We start from the raw sequence: 13,709 nt of genomic DNA, 5'->3' as shown, positions 1-13,709 counted from the left end.
AAATAAGGGACTAGCAGCCAAAATAAGGGATTTTCCAAGCGCAGGTATGTTCAACTTCTGAGCCCCTCCGAGCCAAAGGCAGAAAGCCCAGCCAGCAGCCAAACGAAGCCTCAAGCCTCAAGGAAAACCACCGTCACCTCTCCGCTGGGAAGCGCTGAGCAAAGGCGAGTCCCCAGGTAATGCAGCCGATTTGATCGGCACAAGGCATGCAAGCTCCACCCCCCAATCGTTCTTAGACTCCTTATTGGGTGAGCAACGCAGCCAAGCAACACAGTTTGAGCCTCCCTCCTCCCTGGCCGGCAGGGAGGGAGGGAGAGGAGCTGCTTCCTTTGAAACCCGGGAAATTTAAGGGACATCATCAATAAGGGACAGCAGCGGGACACAGAGCTGGGATAAGGGACTGTCCCGCCAAATAAGGGACGCTTGACAGCTATGTATTGGTGCAGCTGGTTCTTCCTGCCCAAGCGCAGAACCTGACCTTTGTGCAAGGGACAGAAGAAGAGGAAGGAGCCCGAGGCCTGCTCACCTGGCAAGCGGGACACGCTTCACCGCGGTCCCAGCCGCAGTCGGTTCCGCAGTGGCCCACAAAAGGCGGGTAGCCGCTCAGCATAATGTAGAGGATGACGCCCAAACTCCACAAGTCGCAGCGCTTGTCGTAGATCGAGGCTTCCTCGTTGAAGGCTTCCACAACCTCCGGGGCCATGTATTCAGCCGAGCCGCACTGGAATCAGGAGGAGAACAGAAGTTGGAAATGTGAAACAATAATAGATCGGCAATCACTCATGCTAGAGTACTTTCAATTAGCAAAGCTGACCGGTAAAGTCAGAGGACCCTCAAATCAAAAAATTTTCAGAGAATGGTGACTATTCAGAGAATATATAAGATTATATTGTAATAATGATGTGATCCTAGCAGAACTGAATGATACTGGTATATAATAAACAAATGGAACAAATATAGTAGAAAAATACACAGGAAAAGTTATAAATCAAACTGTGTGATAAAATTAAGACAATAGAAAAAGTACAAAGGGAACAATTGGAAGTTTCTTTCAGAAGACTTTATTAGAAAAGACAGGATATTATAACCAATATTCATTTCTTATTGTTAACTCTTTTTTGCTTTTTATTTTATCTTCTTTCTATTATATTTTTGTGTTTAACTTTGATGTAACTATTTGTAATATATATGTAAGATGATATTTTAAATTAATAAAGATGAATTAAAAAAAAAAGAGGAATCGGGCAGAGAAGGGGTTAAAAGCCGCAGGGTCACACTTTTGCTTTTCAAAATCTCCCCACCGCAAACAAAAAGGTTCTGGATTTCACATGCAGAAGAAATACATGTGATCTGAAACCACTAACTTTGCAGGAAAGAAACTCCAGTTTGCTCTTTCAGAAACACACACATTTTACACAAATGGAAAGTTGTTTTACTGTCTAAGATCTCTGGCTCCCACAATGAAATTATTTAGCAACAGATCTGGTTTGGCAAGGCAGGGGGGGGGGGAGCCTCAACGGTCTTTATGGTTTCCCTACGCTCAGAAATGGGAGGAGAGAATGGCAGCCTCCAAGGAAGAATGGCAGATGAAAAACCTTGAATATGCAGAGATGGCAAAACTGACAGCACTGATAAGAAACACAAATTTAGAGTCTTTTAAAGGAGGCTGTGACCCATTCGTAGTCTATTTATAAAAAAAGTTTTCCCCCCATAGGGGACGGCCCCAGTGGGGTTTGGAGTGTAAGAAGACAGCAGAACGTATTACAAATCACGTTAGAAAGGATGAAATTGGATAAGACACTGAGGACTGGAACCTTAAAACGCAATCGTAGTTTGGTCAAATTGGAATATAGCTGTTGAGTAGCAAATGTAACATTCTATGTGGAGTAAAGAATAAAATGTTATTAGATAGATAGATTTTCTTCTTCTTTAAAACATAAAGCGGCGCGGAAATGAATAATAATAATAATAATAATAAAATTCACCAAGGAAAAAATGGCGCCTGGACATTCCATCATGGCGACCACAACTGAGGTTTAAGGTGCCATTTGGCGATCAGCTTGTATATTTTGAGTTTCTAACCCTGCTGGGGGGGGGGCATCCTTCCTTGGAGGTTTTAAGCAGAGGTTGGAAGGTGATCTGTCCTGGATGCTACAGTTGAGACGCCTGCATTGCAGTGGGTTGATCTAGATGGCCTCTGGGGGGTCCCCATCAGACGAAGAAGCATTTTCTCTTTCGCCAAGTAGCCATGCTCTCTGGACGGCACCAGCTGAGTTTTGCTTCAGCTGGGGGGGGGACGTGATCACCGTGCCTCTGCCCCACATTTCACCCCTCATAAATAAAGCCCCCCCCCAAACCCGGGACATTCTTTCCCAGAAGCCCTCAGGGCCAAGAAGAGGGAGACCATCCAAGGTCTATAAAAAGCCAGGCAGCGTTTCCTGGAAAAAGGGTTTGCAATGTTCAGGGCACCGCTATAAACCTGCCAGAATAGTTCTGTCCGATGAAGAAGGGGAAGGGATTGCGCATGCGAGAGCTGGGATCTTCCCAAATACACAAACTGTGGGAATTATGTTCTTCTCCCCACCCCTTTAAAAAAATAAAATCCAATTGCACTTGCAAATCAGCTTGGTGCAAATATATGTGCAAATATTTGACCCAAAGTCCTTTGTGAGCAAATGCATTTTTCTCACACTAGCTAAAAAATAAAGCAAAAAACCTGTTCTGGGGCACAGAAATATCTCACAACAAAAAGGCTCAAGGGTTTGAAAATGTGGAAGTCCGTGGTTTTGAAAAGTGCAAACCAAGCTGCTAGACCTCAGGTTCTTGGGGAGAACATACTGCTCCAATGCTGGTGTTTCCCAGACTTTGGATATTGGTACAGATATCATTATTATTTTTATTTATTAAATTTGTAAACTGTCCTATGCCCACAGGTCTCAGGGCGCTTCACAGGATAAAATTACAATTAAAAACCCCTCAAAACACATAATAAATATAAAAACAAACCAACAACACCCCCCCCCCAGATTTTAAAAGGGTGGTGGGTGTCAATTAGCCCAAGGCCTGGTTAAAGAGTACATTTAACTTGTGCACATTTCTGCATAATATACGCTTGGTAATTAAATAATAATAATTAAGAAGCGGGCCAAAATGGGGGAAGACTTCCAGTGGGAATTCTCAAACAACATGTTTTGACTCTACACAGTTTTGGCTTCATGCTTTATCCCCAGAATTTATCCCCCACGAGAGATGAGCAGAGGCCTGTTTTTTTCTGGAATAAGATTGGGGGTTCAGTTAAGGGCTTGGGAAGAGAGCTGTAATTTGGGGGCAACCCCCCCCCAAGACCTTTGAAACAATCTGCTGGGACAGTTCTTGCATGGAAGAAGAAAATAAATCCATCTAGTTAGTGCCTGGAGAAAACAAAAATGGTGGGGGCAGATTTGGAGATCGGAGCTTCGAAGTCCATTCGTAAAAAAATCACTTGCAACCCCGGCATTATCAGCACCATGATCTAACCCAGGCATGGCCAAACTCGGCCCTCCAGATGTTTTGGGACTGCAACTCCCATCATCTGTAGCTAACAGGACCAGTGGTCAGGGATGATGGGAACTGTAGTCCCAAAACCGCTGGAGGGCCAATAGAGCTATTCAGGCTGACATTCATTTGATGTATTTATGGCAATAGTCAAAATTTATTATTTGTACCCCACCCACCTGACTGCATTGCCACTTCTCGCAGCTTACGGCGTTTTAAAAAAACATCCATTTTAAAATACCAATTAATTGAAACAAATCAGCTAAAAGTAATAGTCAAAATAGAATAAAACACATGGGGAGGCACAGGTTTAAAATTGCTGGTGGCCCTGATGATAGGAGCCAGTTAACTATACCAGCTTTTTGTGTTTCTATTTTAGTATCCTCAGCAAACTTAAAGACACCCTTCTTGGCTCTTAAAAAAATCACAGGTGCGTTATCGAGAGAGGGAAAAACTGGAGCTTGAAGTTATTCCATGCTAAATTTTAATTCCAAAACGACGATCAGTTTATATATTTCAGGATTATCAATCTGTCGTTTGCAGATTTTAAAAGGAGGGGAAACCGTGTGGTTGGTTCACCTGAGAAGTGGAAAGTGAAACTGGTTTAAATAGAACGCACCTGCCTTGAACTCTTCTGTTATACATACAGAAATCTTTAAAAATCCGTGAGAGTAGCAGGGAACCCCTGCTCACCGCCTGCTAAACCCTGTCCCTTAATCCCAGATACGCAGCAAAGGGAGGAGGAGGAGGAAAGGGTCCTGTGCTGGAAAGCGCACTCTGCACATGCTCAGAGGAACCTTTGACCGCAGCTACAAAACAAGACCCGCAGAAAACCACACAGCGCCAAAACCCTTCGCTTCTCGCCAGCCAACCGATGCAAACAGAGTTCACTCTTCACCACATCCTCCCTTCCCTGAACGAGACCGGATCAAACCAGCCGAGGCGCAATCAGCTGCCTAACCCTGCGCTTCCTCGAATTAATACATACGCAAATCCACATTATCCGGACTCAGGCAAATCCTCCAGAACAGGGGCAGGGCGCAGAGTCTGGGTAACTCGCCTAACCGGCCGGCTTACAAAAAGGGAGGAGGGAAGAGCTTCTCTGGAGCCGATCTGCCTCCGGGGCACATAAAGAGGGCGGGGGAAGGATGCACGCTTGGGGTTCACAGAGGGAACCCATGGGGTCATCCAGTCCAACCCGCTGCAGCGCAGGAACCCCAGCTAATGCAGGAACCGTTTCAATGGCTTTCGGGAGAGTTCATTGGCAGGGCACCTGCCTGGCATGCAGAAGGCCTCAGGTGCGTCTCCAGGTAAGGGTGGGGAAAAGACTGCCTGTCTGAAAGCACGGAGAACCGGTTCTGAGTTCGAAGCACTAGGATAACACACTTTAAAACAGTCGGCACTCCCTCCAGAGAATTCTGGGCGCTTTAAAGGTGCTGAGAGTTCGAAGAAACCCCGACTTATGGCAAGAGAAACTGATGGACTATGCAGAATTGGCAAAACTGACACATAAACTACGGGACAAGGATAACTGTGACTTTAAAAATGAATGGGAACCCTTTACAAAGTATTTAAAGAAGCAACAAAGTGAACTGGACTCCTTGGCAGGTTTTGAATAAACACTCACAAACTTTTTATTGATACTATTCAGTTAGATAAATTAAGGATCTATACAATTTTGTAACACACAGAGAACAGCATTTACAGAGAAACCAGAGATGGGAACTGAGGGAAGTCGGGGGGGTTGTTCTATGGGGGGGGAAATTAAGGATGATATGCTATAAGATAATATGTTCTGTTTAAATTCCTAATAAAAAATATATTTTTTAAAAGGTGCTGAGAGTAAAAGGTGCTGGGAAGAGGGACGGAGCGATAAACCAGTCTGGGAACTGTAGCACAGTTATTCGTCAAACAGCGCCCAGCACCCTGAACAACTTGCACTTCCCCGGGGGGGGGGTCCTTTGTGAGGGACGAAGCCGTGACCGTTCAAAGCGGCGTCACAGAGCTTTAAATGTAGGGTGTTAATACGATCTGAGAGCAGATGCACCCCGAGATCTACAGATGAAGGCCAGCATACAAATTCAATTAATAATAATAATAATAATAATAATAAACAGAACCCATTGACATGAATCACTTCATCAATTCCAATGAGTCAGCCCTCGAGTAACGCTGAATACAACCCTGGGCTGCAGAGCAAAGATTGCTTTTGTCGCTGCTGCAAAAATAGCAAAGGGTGTGGGGGTGGTTTTTTTGCATTTTTAAAAAAATTGCAAAAAGGTTTTTGTTTTTTTTAAGTTGCAAAAAAAGCAAAGGGTGTTTTGTAATCGTAGCAATATTTATAACCCTTTTGACACACATGGCTGGGATTTGATCTTACCTAAAACTCTATGTCCAAGAGTTTTATTTTAAAAAAAATCTGTCCCTAGCCAGCGTCTCCTTGCCCCGCCCCCCCACCGCAGAAATGGGTCAGAGCAGCCTCTACAAAGCGAGGGGAGGGGAAGAGAGAGAGAAACAGATGGAAGGAGGGGGGGAGAGGAAATCCCCAAACCTCAGGCCTGACAGCCAATCAGCCAAGCTGTTGCTAGGAGCAAATTTTACAGCATCTCAGAAGTGGTTTGGGGGGGGGGAGCAAGAGAGACCGGAGGCAGGTGGCCCCTTCTCTCTGCTTAGGGTGGGAAAACAACAGTTTTAAAAAGCTTTCGAAAGGAAGGGGAATAAATTAAGAGCACTATGGAACCCGAAACCTGGGATGTGGGGGGGGGCTGTGTCTTTGCAACATGCCCCAATTTCGTGCACTTCCTCCCCTCCCCGCAACACTTAATTTTTGCAAAACTTTGTTTGCAGACTGCAAATGGGAGCCCCTTGGCTGCTTCGCTTCTACCGGCAGATTTGCATTTCGCAGGTCTGTGCCCCACCCCAAAAAAGCACCCCAAACCTGTTTCTTTCATTCAAAAGACTTAGCCACAGCCAACAGAATGTGACCTTTCTCGATTCCGCACAGCCTATCAGAAAGAGCAAACTAGCCGAGGCCTCTGCATAGCCGAGATACAGAACAAGATGCGGTGTTCACATTCGTGACACAATTCTACGCCACAAGTTAATAATCTCATTGGCACCCCAGGAACGGACTGTCAAATTTGCAAGTTGACCACACAGGTCATTCCTCAATGCAGGAATCTTTTGCTTGAACCCACAGCTCTGGGATTAAGAGTCCCGTGCTCTACCGACTAAGCCAGGGGGTCCCCAAATGAAGGCCCGCGGGCCAGATAAGGCCCGAGGGACTCGTTTATCCGGCCCACAGTGACCCCCGCTGCCCGCTCTTACCAGCACTGCGCTGCATGGCTGCCCACTTCCGGGTCGGAGGAGCACCAGAAATAACTTGTGCGCATGCACAAGCGTTATTTGCGCATGCACAAGCGTTATTTCCTGCGCACATCCGGGTCGGAGGAGGCCCGTGCACATGCGCACAAGCTATTTCCGGTGCTCCTCTGACCCGGAAGTGCGCCGGAAATAGTGTGTGCGCACACATATGGGCATGCGCTCCCCTGCCCTCTGGCCCTGAAGACACCGGCCCGAGGCGCGGTAAGTTTGCTGACCCCTGGACTAAGCTATCCAGGGTTCAAATTGCCCCACCTGGCCATGAAACTCACTGGGGGTGATGTTGGGGGCCAACCTAATCTACGTCACAGGGGAGAAGCACATCGGCCATCCTTGGGAAAAATGAACACAATAAATAAAAGCATTAAAAAATAAGCCAGATGGAGCCAGAAACCAAATCTGACTATGGCAACACCCTAAATAAAGAAGGCATGCCAACAAGGTTGGAGAAACACGACCACACGAGACCAGTCTGCATTGGTCAGGGACTGGTCGGAAAGAACCAACATCCTCCCATTTTGCAAACATCTCCCTTCCTGGTCTCCTAGAGGGATCCTTCACTCGCCATAAGCCACCACGTTAGTTAAAGCCAGTTAAAGGAACACGCCCCCCAAAGCGCCGTTTTGTCCCGGCTGGATCTGGGAATGAACCTCACAATACAGGCCGGCTTGAAAGATAAAATTATAGAAATTACAGAGAGGGATTTTGGAAGGCCAGCTTGCAGCAAATTATGACCGAACCTACACACGGACAAGCCATACAAAGCCAAAAACCTCTTTCCACCAATGCCAAAAGATCAGCAAAACACACAGAGAAGGCTATATGGATCGGGGGGTGGGGGTGGAATCCATCCATCCCCAGTATTCTGATTCCAACAGGGGACAGCCAGACGCCCTCTGGGAATCCGACTCTGGGGTTGCGGCGCTCATCTCGCTTTCAGGCCGAGGGAGCCGGCGTTTGTCCGCAGACAGGTAAACTGCACCCAAGCATGCAGGCTTCCATCTGAGCCATCACGGTGAATTCCTGGAGGATTTTCCATTTTTAAAGCCTGCTAAACCTCAACACATCTCATGCCTTTGAATTCCATCGATTAAAAAGAAAAAAGCCTTCCTCCTCATTCAAAGCCTGCTGGCTGCCACTTTTGCTGGTTGAGCCCGAGTTCAGATTCTCCTTCCAAGCACCACTTTTAAAGCGTTTTATATAAATTAGGTTTTTCCACGCTTGGGGGAACTTACCGGGGTGAGCAACTCTGGAGTGGAGATTGGCGAGCAATCGCCGTTCAGCTTGATCCCGCTTCCTAGATCAAAATCGCAGATTTTCACGGGCGAAACCTGCATTGCAGGAAAGAAAGACAAAGAAGTTGTCAGTTGTTTTGTTTTTTTAAAAAACCCATAGCTCCAGAAAGAATTAATCAGACAAACCTGTGAATTCCAGTTTCTCATTTCCCCCTCCTCAAGCAGCACAAATTCAGTTCATTCCCCCCACCCACCTTTGCTTTCCACATCACCGTGAAAAATTTCGAAGCCCACATTAAAAATTCCTGCACATTTTCACATGCATTTATCTTAACTCACCCTTTTAACTAATATGCACAATTCTGCAAGGGGTTTTCTCCAGTTCAAAGCATTATTAGGCATTATTATTGGACATTAGTCACAGAGCCATTTTTGCATCTAATATCCTAGAATGGTAAAGTTAGGAGGGACCACGGGGGTCATTTAGTCCAACCCCCTGCAACGCGGGAATCTTTTGCCCAATGTGTAGCTCAAACCCAGAACCCTGAGATTAAGAGTCTTTTGTTTCATTGGAGAAACACATCGCAAAATCTGGAGAAGAGCAAATTGCAAAGGGCAGCTGTATGTTCGTCTGCAACCCCTTTATTCCAACATCCTGCAGACAGCAGTTCCACAGATCACACACCAAATGGACAAGACAAGACAAGAGGGAGCACCCTGCTAATGTGTTTGAAGCCACTCCTTACCTGATTGGAACTTTCACAAAGGATATTTTCTGGTTTTAAATCTCTATGTGCTATTCCTAAAAAGGAAAGAGAGAGGTTGCATCAGCAAACAAAAGCACAGAGGCTAAACTTCTTGCAAGATCAAAGAAACCTTTTCCGCACAGTGAGGAAATGAAAGCAGCAACTGGGCTGGAGTATAAATACAGGTTACGGAAGGAGAAAGCAAAGGCACTAGTCCCTAAGAAAACCAGCTCCCACCCTGTTGAACACCCTCCCATCAGATGTTGAGTTCAAAAGACGCCAGAAGCATTTTGCAATTGGCCATCGGCCGCTTGCGACCAAGTGAAAATTCCTAGGAGCCAGGATGGTGTCTGACGTCCCCACCATCTGGAGGTGCATGCCTGGGGATCCTCGGATCGGGACCTTTTCACACACCAATCCCCCATCCTGCAAAATCCTATTCATTATATTTTATCTGCACAATCAGAGGAATTTCAAGAACCGAAGTGTTGCCCTGAAGAATGGCCACGAGGCATTCCGTGTGGGCAGCTGCAACCCTGGTTCCTGACCTATATCTCTCTGCTTCTAACACCGGGTTGCATGGCAGGGGAGGGTTGGACTAGATGACCCTCGGGGTTGAAATAAAAAATTTAAGGTCTTATATATGTATAATAAATGTACCAAGCAAACACGTCCATAAATATATAAACCACATGTCTGAAGCAGCACAGGAAAACAGCCCTGAAACCATTTTGACTCCCAAACTGTCTGTGTATGAATAGGGTGAGCCTGTGACCTGGGTTCAGGAACTAAGTATTTATCATTACAAAAGACTGGCCAGGCTCCCCAGGGTATCCAATCAAGTAAGCGTTAACAGGTAACCTGCCAGACAGGAGATAAACAACGCACTCAGATTTCTGCTGTAGACCGCCCTTTCTGTGATGTAGGTCTGATGTTTCTGGGGGTGGTCTTGGACTCCAGGGCGGGCAATTTAAAATGTCTATATAAGGGCGGGGCACACATTGGTTCGGGGTCCTCCTCCTTTCCTGCGTGTGAGGGGAGCACCCTGTTGAAACAGTTCAATAAAGACCAGGCTTACTAGCTGCTTTGCTTCTCAATATTCTCTGGTTGGCCTCTGTTATTTTCTCCGACCGATGGAGAACCTGCAAAGGACTCTATAAGGGTTCTTGTGGCCCCCCATAAGGGAATCAGGGCAGATTTTCCTTTATTACAGGGTCCCTTCCAATTCTATTATTCTAAGATCCCTCTATCCTACAGGAGCTCCACGCTTTTCATCACTGAAGAAGCCTTTCTACCTTCGCCACACTTCCACAATTTCCAGTTGTTAGGAGGAAGGAAAAACTCCTCTTTCTGCTTCCTCCATGATTTCATAAAACTTCTCCCGTGTCGTCTCTTTGCTCGCCTTGTCTCTAAAATGAAAGGCTGCAAACTTCCCTCCCTTTGAGAGTTCAGACTGCCCTCTTCCAAACTTTCCCTGTGGGTCGCCAGACAAAATAACAGTGATAAGATCCAACAAGCCCCGTGGTATTCGCAGACTCGCAAAGGATTTCCTGACCTTTGTTGTGCAAGAAATTGAGGGCGCTGGCGATGTCGTTCACAACCATACTGGCCTCCAGCTCGTTGAAATGGCGGCGGCGATGGATGTGAGTCAGGATGGAACCTGGAAAAGATCGGAGAAAAGACGGCACAGCAATGTTAGCGATCTCAGGCAGCCAAAAATAAAAGTTTGCAGGCCTGGGTAACAATCAGCGCAGCAGGCAATGCCGAACTTGATGGTCTGACTCGAATCAGTTCTCGATTTGGAACCAAGAGGACTAAAAACATAACTTTTTAGGAGGAAGGCTGTTGCACTGCAGTAGAATGACTGCATTAACCATCCGTTAATTTAGCTGAGTAGCGTCTGAGAAGCAGCTCCATTCTTTGCAACTACGGCAGGTAAATCTGCAGGAAATTCGCTCCCCACGCAGGGCTGCCAACTCCGGGAGAGGCAGATATTGCTGGTTTTGACCTTAAACGGCTCAGCACCGCAATCCCTTAAGGACTGGCCTCTCCCCGTATGAACCTGCCCGGACCCTGAGATCACCCTCCAAGGCCCTTCTTTGTGTGCCTCCTCCTCAAGAGATCCGGAGAGTGGCAACACAAATACAGGGCCTTTTCTGTGGTGGCTCCCCGTTTGTGGGACGCTCTCCCCAGGGAGGCCTGCCTGGTGCCTTCATTATACACTTTTAAGCGCCTGGCTCAACCTGATGCCCTTTGCAGGGGTAGATTATCGGTTTGCCTTTGTTTTTATTATGCATTTTGTGTTTTTGATCTCATAATTTTCCGGATGAAGGGAAGTATACGGATTTAATAAATGATGATAGCAACAAGTCCTGCAGAAACGCAGACACCAGGCTTTTTCAGAGGACAAGCAGCCATCCTTCGCCCGAGAATAAAATCTTTTCACAGGTTCCAGTTCAATAATTTAATCCGGCCTGTGAGTTGGGATCCCTTTCCTCACCCACCTGCAGACAAAGTTGGACAGGCAGGTGGAGCCTGTCACCTGGGTGACCAACACCCAGGACAGGCAGGCACAGCTCAGCCAAAACTACCAGAAGGGCCAAAACAAGCTGGCCAGGTTAGGCCCGCGGGCCAAACGTTCCCGACCAGCAACATGCCAGGCACGAGCATCGCTACTTGCCTCCTCGCATCTTCTCGAAAACGAGATAGAACCGGTCTTCCTCCTCAAAGAACTCAATCAGCTCCAAGATGTTCCTGCCAGAGCAAGACAGGGAGGACATTTAGAAACGGGGGAAAGAGGAGATCTCCACTTTGCATGGTTTTCTCCTAGAATGAGGACGTCTCTCTTTCTCTCTCGCCCCCCTCCCCACTGCACAGACTTGCCAGGTCAGTCCAAGAAAGGTCCACACCCCGCCTCCCCACGTTTTCTTCCCCCAAACGGGATGCGTCTCCAGGAAGCCTGCAAAAGCAAGGCTGCAAGATAGACTGCTCTTGAGCATGGAGGTTTCACAGGGGCGAACCAGGTGCTGGCGGAAATCAGGTTTATCTGAGCCACTATCATGGGCACTGCCAGTCCAAGTTACCCCTTAAAAAAGCTTAAGCCACCAAAAAATAAAATTTAAAATACCTATGTCCTTGGCACTGATACAGCATCTCGACTTCCCGGAAGACCCTGTTCCGGATGTGTCCAAGACGCTTTTCGATAATCTTTAAAGAGAAACACACACAAAGGAGCGAACATCAGCGCAGAGTCGCGTCAGGGATTTGAAAGCAGCAAGTTGGGTGCAATCAAGAGTTTTGCACCCTTTTAACAGAGTTCAAGCTGTTCCCTCGTCTCTGCGGGAGTCTGTGTGCATAACAGGCACCATTCACGGCCACCCTTGTCCTGTCACAACTCCCTGCCCACCTTGAAAGGCTAGCTTTCTAGCTGCAAGGGTGCTGTTTTGCACAGAAGACCGTTCTCGTGCCTGAGTTCCCCCCCAAGCATCTTGCTGGAGAACAGCTTTTTAAAAACGGCATCACAATTCATCTGTTTGCACACAAAAGCCCCCCCACCCACCCAAAAAAGCAAGTTTCTCCGCAACTAGAAGACTCTGAGAGGCTTTGTTTTTACATGCAGGGATTTCTGTGCAAGTTCAGCCTCTCTCAAGCTAAGGTCATACCACAAAGCAACTGAAAATTTCCCCCAGCAAAGGAATTGCTCCCAGTTAGGCACCATAAACACACTAGCCCCCAATCACCACTTCCTTAATTTTTTTATTTTTTGCAAAACACAGCTGTTCCCTTTGCAGCTGTTTCCTTTTCAAAAAACGCATTTTACGAAGACATTCTTGGGCTCATCCAGGGACTTCCTTGTTTTGCTCCAGCCTCAAAAAAAAACCCCTATTTTGCTTTTCACGCCTACAATCGCAGATCACGAAAATGTCCTTAAAATCTAAGCAGCTCAAATAGGAATTGCAACTCAATGGGAAACAGCCCAAAATCTTACACTGGGAACTCGGTTCCACCACTTTGCAATAGAGTGATAATGGAGAAAATTGAGCACCTTTTGAGATTTTAACGAGGACTAAAACTTCCAGACACTTTACATATGATTTGAAATCCCTTCATTACATATGGGCAGTGAAGCCATCATTTTTGAGACAAGCCAGAAAACGAAACTTGAAAATCCAGTAACACCAATATCTTAATGCGAAGACTTTTATTCTTCTCTTTCTTTCTTTCTTTCTTTCTTTTCTTTCTTTCTTTCTTTCTTGAACTTGTTATTTCACCTGGGGGGGCATTTAGTTTCCTTTAAATTTTCATCTGTCGTTACAATTTTAATTTAAATTTAATTTTCATCTGTCGTTACAAAACTTACATGTTCCTAAGGCCAGAAAATAAATGGATTGTCTATTGCTTTATCTGTGTGCGTACACGCACACACAATTTTTTCTCTCCTGCTCCGGAGGGCGGGACTCGAACCCATGGCTTCAAGCTACAAGAAAGGTGATTCCTGCTAAATATCAGGAAAACTTTCTGACACTAAGAGCTGTTCAACAGTGGGATGGAAGGTGGCGGACTCTCCTTCCTGGGAAGTTTTTAAGCAGAGGTTGACTGGCCATCTGCCAGGAGTTCTTGAACTGAGATTCCTGCATTGCAGGGGGTTGGACTGGATGACCTTCAGGGGTCCCAACTCTACAATTCTATGAATGTGCTTAGAAGTGTGTGTGTGGCTGCTTTTGTGAGAGGAGCATTCCCTCCCCCCATGCACATACCCCCCAAATTGCTTCTCTCTCCCCTTCTAAAATCAGAGTTCGAAGGGACGCAAAGA

General features: G+C 46.4%; 1 protein-coding gene across 2 annotated transcripts in view; it reads right to left on the bottom strand.

The window, feature by feature from the left end:
• Positions 1-13,709, bottom strand: part of MKNK2 (MAPK interacting serine/threonine kinase 2) — a 36,838-nt gene that overhangs the window by 5,803 nt on the left and 17,326 nt on the right. For both annotated transcript variants that reach the window (XR_008328335.1, XM_053372502.1), the window contains exons 6-11: positions 12,024-12,103; positions 11,577-11,650; positions 10,452-10,556; positions 8,897-8,952; positions 8,151-8,246; positions 527-721 (exon numbers count right to left, since the gene is read on the bottom strand). Coding sequence is in view for 1 of the 2 variants with exons in the window: in XM_053372502.1 (XP_053228477.1) it covers positions 527-721; positions 8,151-8,246; positions 8,897-8,952; positions 10,452-10,556; positions 11,577-11,650; positions 12,024-12,103 (606 nt within the window). In the remaining variant the exon portion in view is untranslated. The remainder of the gene's footprint in view (positions 1-526; positions 722-8,150; positions 8,247-8,896; positions 8,953-10,451; positions 10,557-11,576; positions 11,651-12,023; positions 12,104-13,709) is intronic.

Source organism: Podarcis raffonei, chromosome 18 (genome assembly GCF_027172205.1).
Source record: "Podarcis raffonei isolate rPodRaf1 chromosome 18, rPodRaf1.pri, whole genome shotgun sequence".
Lineage (NCBI taxonomy): Eukaryota > Metazoa > Chordata > Lepidosauria > Squamata > Lacertidae > Podarcis > Podarcis raffonei.
The sequence above is the reverse complement of the archived record's forward strand: the minus strand, read 5'-3'. Positions and strand labels throughout refer to the sequence as shown.